Source organism: Periplaneta americana, chromosome 4, assembly GCF_040183065.1.
Source record: "Periplaneta americana isolate PAMFEO1 chromosome 4, P.americana_PAMFEO1_priV1, whole genome shotgun sequence".
Taxonomy (NCBI): domain Eukaryota; kingdom Metazoa; phylum Arthropoda; class Insecta; order Blattodea; family Blattidae; genus Periplaneta; species Periplaneta americana.
The window spans coordinates 109,811,015-109,819,761 of record NC_091120.1 but is presented as its reverse complement, the minus strand read 5'-3'; the positions used below and the strand labels follow the sequence as shown (position 1 = coordinate 109,819,761).

At 34.8% G+C, this 8,747-nt stretch overlaps 1 protein-coding gene across 1 annotated transcript in view; it reads right to left on the bottom strand.

Annotated features, from left to right (window-relative positions):
• Positions 1–422: 422 nt before the first annotated feature.
• The window catches only part of LOC138698107 (serine protease 1-like), a 35,271-nt gene continuing 26,946 nt past the window's right edge, over positions 423–8,747 (bottom strand). The window contains exon 5 of the mRNA XM_069823837.1: positions 423–1,205. Coding sequence (XP_069679938.1) covers positions 828–1,205 — 378 coding nt within the window. The 3' untranslated portion in view covers positions 423–827. The remainder of the gene's footprint in view (positions 1,206–8,747) is intronic.

Sequence of the window (8,747 nt, the reverse complement as noted above, 5' to 3'; positions counted from 1 at the left end):
ACTGTGTATGAAGAAACACGCTTTTGTTTTGTATGCAACATAGGAAAAGCCAACTGCGTAGCTCGTTCGTCTGAGGCGGTTCCCTACCGATCCGGAATTGCGATCGGGTGGGGGTTCGATTCCCGTTTGGGCTGATTACCTAGTTTGGGTTTTTCCCCGAGGTTTTCTCCAACCTTAAGGCGAATGTCTGGTAATCTATGGTGAATCCTCAGCTTAATCTCTCCAAATGTCATCTCGCTATAATCAATTCCATCCACGATAAATAACTGAGTAATTGATACAGCGTTATTAATAACCAAAATAATAGGGAACGTAGGAACAATTACAAACGCCTCAAGTTATCATTGACAGTTTAGCGAACCAGAGCTGTTTTGGATGCCTTGTTATTTGTAGCGCAGCTGATGTATCATTAAAACAAGAAATAATTCCACTTCTTTATTTATAACAAATTATTTTGAAAATTATCCCTCACATGTACAATGTTGTAATATAATTGAGATATGTTGTTCTATAATAATTTATGTACTCTTATTCAAAATAATATTTTCGTAACGGAATTTTTCATGATAAATCTACCAATGCACTAACTGATATTTGATATTCAATATAATCATAATATAGTTAAACATTGTTACTTTTTCCAGTTGTCTCGAGGAAACATAGCATTAGTCATTCATATGCATTTTTCGAAGAAAGAGTTTAATCTTTATTTTACAATATTTCTTGATGTTGGTCTCATCATGGGAAACAAAAATAATAAAGAAATAAATTGTTATAATTAATAACTTGTACACACAATAGTTTCCATGTTCAATTTACAGAGAATTTTATCGACTTAAAATTCCAGTATTTGCATTGATCCAGCTTAAGAATTGTGTTATTGAATTGAAAAATTGTCGGTAAGGTGCGACGTTACAACGAGTAGTCCATATCGGCAATCCTATCAGTTCTTCATTAGCTACTAACGGGCTACCAGATGTGGCTTCGCAAATTGCATTTTCGACCTCCACTATTTCACCACATAACATGCGTCCCATAATACTTTGGTATCCTTCGTAAATCCCATAGCATGCAGTGGACTGCAAAAGTGTTACATTATAAGAGGTAGAATATCCAACAACAAGAGTTAATGATCCTGCAGGTGGCAGTGATCTAGCCAGGGGAATTGCCATTACTGATGAACCGAGGTTGAAGGGTTGAGTCACCTGAAAATTACAAGATACGTAATTCAGTTATTAAGTAACTAAAAATGCTTTGATGTATTCTGTAAATATTAAATGTTAGAAGGTAATATTTTCAACGAGATATTACACTTTCTCTTTTTGAGTATACAAAATTCCATTTTTCATTTCGATATTACACCCATAATCATATTCCTACAGATATAAGTAGTTAGTCAAACTCCTCATAGATTTTCTCAGCTTTCTTGGCTTCTGGAAGTGTATCATATGAAGGTGATGTTTGGTTTGACATTAACAGAGTGTAAGGAGTATAATTGCCATAATTGTAACTAATGATTATTCTTGTCATAAGGAAGAAAACTGCCCTCATTTTTTTATAATTGCAATATTTAACAGATTATTAAAGTTTATTATACTATACGTTTGATAACTATGCTGGATGGGGAGGAGGGAGTTTACAAGTACACAGTACAGCTCAAACAGGTAAAGACATACCGGTACAAAATAGATGCTCTGTTCTAATGCAGAGGAGGACCAAGACAACGGTTGTTTACATAAAACGAGCAGGAAATACAAACTTTCAATCTCATTAACAGAACATTATGGTAAATTTCCATTTCATTTAACAATATTGCTCCATTTGTATTGTACGTCTAAAAAAGAAACAATAATGGCTTACTGCAAAAAAATCACACGAACTATTTTTTTCAAATGCAGCACTTCAAGCTCTCCCGCTCCTATAAAGAAGTACCATTTTTAAACTAATTTCTGGTTCTGTGATTTTCGTAGCGGGATAAGAGACTCCTAGTTTCTAATATTTATTGAGAAACCGCTACAAAAGGTTGCCGATTAGGTAACTTTGCGGAAAACGTTGGCTGACTTGAGTTACGACGACTTTCTCCATAAATTAAAAACATATGATATTCCTAAACTGTGAATGATATTGTAAGTTGTTTTTCGAATACCCTATACTGAACTGTTATCGGCTCGGCAGTAGACCTATGGACAGGGAGCTGAACTCAGCTGACATGTACGTACACTTAGCGGCAAAAAGAATCGGCCGAATCTTGGTCGATAGAAATGCAAAGTTCTATAGCGCGGTTCACTCCTGTAAACGTAACCCACTGCAAGGCATTCCTGTGGTGTCTCTTCATTGAATGTAGTCCGTCTGTAATGTAGTAAACCTTGCGAGTAGTGTGTGGCCCAGTGGTAAGATGTCTGACATCCGTACCAGAGGTTGTGAATTCGCCTCCCGGTACGGTAAAATTACAATTTTTTATTTTGATTTTTACTTAATTTATTAGTTTAAATGTGAAATGGCATTTGTTAAGAAACTTATGCCTGCCTTGTAAAAATATTATTGCCCATCACCTGTGGGCTATTAATAGCTGAGACCTGGCCTGTATAAACAAAAATACTTGTTTCACATCCTAAAAAACCGGACGCATATCAAACACAAATAAATAATTAAATTAACAAAAACAAACAATTTGTTAATATATTAACAAAAAAAGACCTGTGTTGGGGACTAGTATCTCATCCACAAACCACCTCCATCTCCTCTCACGCGTCTAGAACTCAGTCCCACAATTCCTCAGGTGTCCGTGCGAGTAGTTGTTCTGCGCAATTAGAGCGTAGGATCCTTTTGACTGCAGCCCACAAATTTTGAATCGGATTCATATCTGATAAACTTGGAGACCAGTCGACTGGGTCGACATCACGCCTCCTCGTAAACCATCTTTGAATCCGGTTGGCGGTGTGTATCGGACGATTATCCTTCTGGAAGAAAAGTGTTCCTTCTGGATATCGTTTTCGAGCGGAAGGGATCATTACATTTGCCAAAATGTGCTCGTAGACTTCTGCCGTAAACCGCCCGTGGATGCGTTCCATAAGTCCTGTCCCATCGTACGACATCCACCCCCAACACGCGACCCTCACGCGACCCGACTTGTTAATTCGTCTCACGAATCGTTCATCGTATCGGTGGCCATTCATACAATAAACTAGGGCAGTACTATCGTTGTTATCGGAGAAAATTACTTCGTCCGAGAAAATGACATTTCTCTAATCGAAGTCCTATCGGAGAGTAGCATACGCAGAATGCTACTGGAGACAATTACCTGGTCGGAGAAAATGACATTTTTCCAATCGAAGTCCTGTAGGAGAGTAGCATACGCAGAATAACGTTTGCGAACCAAGGCAATGAGTTATTGTTTCTGTGCCATCTTCAAGCGTAATGACGAGACATAACGTTGTATTAACAGATAGCAGTATTGCTTGAAAGAGAGAGGGAGGTTTATTATTTATTAGAGTTTGGGCATATTCTAAGAGATATCGCCACATAATTATAGCTTTGCAAGAAACATATGATTGCAAACTTGTAATTAAAAAAAGAAGATTTGGGGGAGATTCGAACCTTGAGCTACTACTATCAACTTGTTCAATAGACCAATGCCGTAACTACGTACGCTACTGTGTCTGTTCATGTCAGTTCGGTATGATACGTGGTTTTCCTGTTCATATTCTCTCCGGTTGATTTTGTATTTAAAAATTTTATTATTATTTCACTCTTCAAGGGCCCTGATGTATCTAGAATCAACCCGCCATTCGATTTTATTACATATTTTAGACTCTTAAACAAAATACAGCAAATTTAAATGGTTTAATTATGTGTTACCTAGTAAACTACGGCTTTGACGAGACGAGCATGCGGAATGTTAATGTCTCTGGAACTTAGAAATTGTCGGCTGGCCCATTCTTTTTGCCGCTAAGTGTACGTCTGTGCAGAGTACTGCCTGCTCAATATGTTGCCACGTCTCTCACGCCAGAATATTAACAAATTTCAGCATACATTATTATTTAATTTCACGAAAACGTAATACAACACACAAATATTTATTCAAACTAATATTAACTCTTTGCAAGATACACCTACTGGTGTAATTGTTTTACTAATTTTACTAATGATATAAGCAGTATAACGCGATTAAAATGAGAAAAATAAATATTTTTTTCTGGGAAAACTATCAAGTTTTGACCCTATGTTGTATAAACTTTTTTGATCCTGTAGACCTTCCCCGGCGGCTGTGAAAAGGATGGCACTTATACTCCTTACAACCTGTATAATGAGTAAGAATAGACCGTCCCCGGCGACTGTGAAATGGACAGCACTTATACTCCTTACAACCTGTATAATGAATAAGAATAGACCGTCCCCGGCGACTGTGAAAAGGACAGCTCTTATACTCCTTTCAACCTGTATAATGAATAAGAATAGATCGTCCCCGGAGACTGTGAAAAGGACAGCACTTATACTCCTTACAACCTGTATAATGAGTAAGAATATACTTAGTATCATAATTCTAATATAATATTCTCTCTGAATTTATCAATAAACAACACTAATAAATTTTCTGAAAGTAAGGATAAAATTGATTCGTAAAATTAAGTGTTAAATGAATATAATAAATTGTAGAGGAGTATTAAACAAATAATTTAAGACTTAAAATTACTTAACAGAGCTCATGAGTGATGCTTGTTGATGTATCTTGGTTGATGTATCTTGTAAGTGCCAGTCCTATATTCAAACAGTTGACTAAACGACAACAATATGACTAAAAGACTTAATCGAAATTGGAGTAAAAGATTTAATTTGATGTACTAGATACATGTTCCGAAAGTTTGCAATGTTAAGCTTTAAATTGTTAATTCAAAACCTGAACAACATTATGAAAGCCAAGGAGAGCTTTTTGAAAGACGGATTGAAAATTATATTATAACAAACTATAATATAATCCGAAAGATATGATTAAAAGTAATGACTATGACGACGATTATGGTGACGACAGCAATAAAGTATTAGCATTCTACTCTTCTATTCTGATATCTGAATGACTTGACATTCAAACAAAGGAATAGAACAAGTTTTCTCGAGGTTTTTTGTTTCTTTAGCTACATTTTATTAATTCAGAATTTCCCATTGTCTAGAAATTTAATTTAATTTATTGTTTTTCGATAATTTTTCCTGATTCATTGTTTCACTACTTTGTTCAGCGGTTTACCTGAGTTTCATTTGTTGTTTGAATGGGGAAGGGTTCGCCCAATACAACTTATTGACACTACTTTGAGAAAATTGTCAGTATCAGAAAACAAAGCAAGATAGCCATCGGTCTACTCAGGCGCGTTTGCCTGAAGATATGAAGTTGCCCTCGGGCGTGGGTTCGATTAACGATTGGGCTGATTACCTGGTTGGGATTTTTCCGAGGTTTTCCCCAACCGAAAGACGAATATCAGGTAATCTAAAAAGACAAAGCGGGAAGAACGCTTCATGTCACATGTCTTTCATGTTGAGATAAATCCCGATATGAATCATTCTTCCCTCTGGAGACCAATTTTCAAAGCGGATTTTAGTAAGATTCTGATCGTTTTTCCGTTTTGTGTTTTAGGCACGTGATACTGTTCGTCCTAAGCCACTAAAAGCAAGATGGCAGTTTCGGATCCTTTTGTACCGAAAGTGAACGTGAAGAGTTTTTCAGTTTGATCATAATAGACCGTAGTAAAAATATACTGTAATTAACATAACGGACAAATGGGTTTCATTACTTCTATTAATTTACCAATAGCCCTCCTATTCCTATATTCATACCATTGCATCACAAACTTTGGAACAATGATAGATATTGATACGGGAAAGATAAAGTATTATAAACTTGTTAACGATATACTACTGTATCTCCTTTTTTATATTGATTGTATGATTATATTTCCCATTCTCTTCTTTGTAATTATATTCTTTATTCTGTATATTTAAATAAATAAATAAATAAATAAAAATAAATATTAATGTAAGGGGAAAACTTGCCTTAAGAGTAAAAGTTTTCCTCATATAGCTTCGCATACACATTTCCTAATTTTTGAACCGATCAATGAACCAAGTATTCGAAATAAGGAACTGTCAAGTGTGTAACATTTTTCGTCGTGTTTTCAGCTAATTTAAATGAATTGAATTTGTTTGAAAGGGCGTAAGTAATGATTTTTGACATTTTCATTTTTATCGTAGTTTCGAAAGTGCATTGACAAACCCATTGTTTTACTTGAAATGACGCGAAGAACATTGTTTGTTGGGTTGTTAGAGACAAGTTAAAATCACAATTTGTTTTAATTGGTCAGTAATCAATGACGTGCATCGTTTTAAAACTACTCAAATGGCAGTGGTGACTCAGTGCGAACAGCTAAAAACAACATTATAAAAATACTGCTGTTTCTGAAGGAAGATGGAACAAACAAAGAATGAGATAATCAATTTTGAAATGTGTACCCTTTTCCACTTTGAGTATAAAGATGACAGAGTTGGATACAACATAGTACCAAGTAGCATCAATGAATTAGTAAGCCACGCATTCTTCATGACACTTCAGCGAGAATCTGTTTTTCCACCAACAGTTCCAGTCTACCCAGCAGGAAATGTGCCAATAAAATAGAAGTGCAAGACTTGGAAAAAATGAAGCAATAGGCCCTACATCTGAAGTGAGCATATACCATTTTATGAAGAACTTTTCAGCTGACCTACAGACTAATGCAACGTACGATGACTGCAACGTACATCCGAAGTGAGAAGACTGATTTCTCTTCATAATTCATGATAATTTCCTATTTTTTAATTTAAGTTTTAATAAATTATACATTGTTTGTTGATTGTGTATGATTTCCATTAAATTAATTCAAGAATAGCACGAAAATATCTGTATAATATTTGATTTTACTTGTTACTAAATTGATTTCTTTAAGGGCGGCTTTTTCCATATTTTAAATCTCAAAATCTTAAGTATCCGCATAATGCGTACAATTACTTTAAAAACCAACGAAGTAAATCTAGACTATTAGCCCACATATCCGGAATTATGTATTTCCAAATAGTTTTCCTCTAACATCGTTATTTTTTAATGTCTCACAAATTTCCATTTCCTGACTTACGCCCTTTAAAAATAACCGATTTAAATGTATCTAGTCTCTATTTCCGTACTATAATCGCTGACGTAACTCCTTGTACCTTGTCCCTTAGTATCTTTCCTCTTCTGGTTAACGCCATATCATCAGCAGTCTTATGCACATTTTTCTTTATTCTACCATCACTCCTCTCATGTATATATGTACAGACGGACTTGTTTCATAACATGGTATCGAGAAAATATTGTTATCTCATCAGATGTAGTTGAAATGTGTGTCTAAAGTAATAGTAGTAACAGACTTACTTCTTAAATTGTTATTATTGCGCTAAGTATGGCGTTAATAAGAAAACTGGAGAATAATGTAGAAGGAAAGTTGTACAGATTTTTGAACAAAAAATATAAAAACATTTTCTAATGTACAGTTTTCGAACATACAGCAAAGCAATAAAAGAACTATTTGTGAATGGATCTGGTAAATTTTGGTGAGCTACTAGCAGAAATATATATCAGAATTAAAATGAGACTTAATATTGAAATGAGAGTTTGTTGCTGCTGAACGATGACTTGCGATTTTAGTGAAATATTAAATTTAGCTACTGGATATATTAATAAAGGTTTTAAGGTTGCCATTGATGTTTCTTCTTAGCAGCTGGACGCAATGATGTCCTGTGCAATGTGCTATTGTGTGTCATTAAACGAACGGAAATATAGATTAAATGTTATGGGAGCCCAGTTTACAACTATAGTTATTGATACAAATTAAAAATGCAGTATGAATAGTAAATACGTCATATGTAAAATACAGATGTCTTTGAATAAATCAAACTTGGACTACATTGAGTGAAACTATCATACATCCAATACAAAAATGTCAAATTTAATAAATGTAAATCTAATTAAACGAAGTTGATCTGTCGACCTCGACACTCATATTTTTAATTTTATGTAATCTCGAAGGCTACACAGACATAACCGAATGTAGTCATGCAATGGGCGATGAGGTAGTGATAAAACATACTCGTTGGACTTGCAAGATAATGACATTTGTGCCGCGATACCTGCTGAGAGAGCATTATTTGAGTTCATTTATTATATACATAACCACAAAGGTTCAGAATTTTATAACGAGGACAGTTCCTTGGCATATTTCTCCAAAGTTACCTCAATATATAGTGTTATTAAAAACTTACGCAGGATTTAAACTGTAATTTTGTTGAAAGGTACTCAATATATTACATTTTCTTATGAAATAATTGTTTATTTCCAGATGAACTATGTTTTAATTGTTTAATTGTTTCATTATTGCTACTATAACCAGTAAAATAAACGAACAGGAATTCAAGTTGTTCTTGAGTGAGTTATCGGAAAATAATGCTCTTGCCTCCATAAGCGCGGATTAGCATTATTCAGTGTTATTACGAATGATATAGAGATTGTTCCATGCACTGAGAAGATTCACAACTCCAAATTAGAGCTGGAGACGGAGCGAGTAGAACTGTTGAGTAAAGGCTGGTTCACAATAAACCGGAAACGAAAACGACAACGAGAACGAGAACGGAAATAATGTTAAAATAAGTGTATTTAAATGTGAGAATTCACAATTAACTCTTGTGAACGC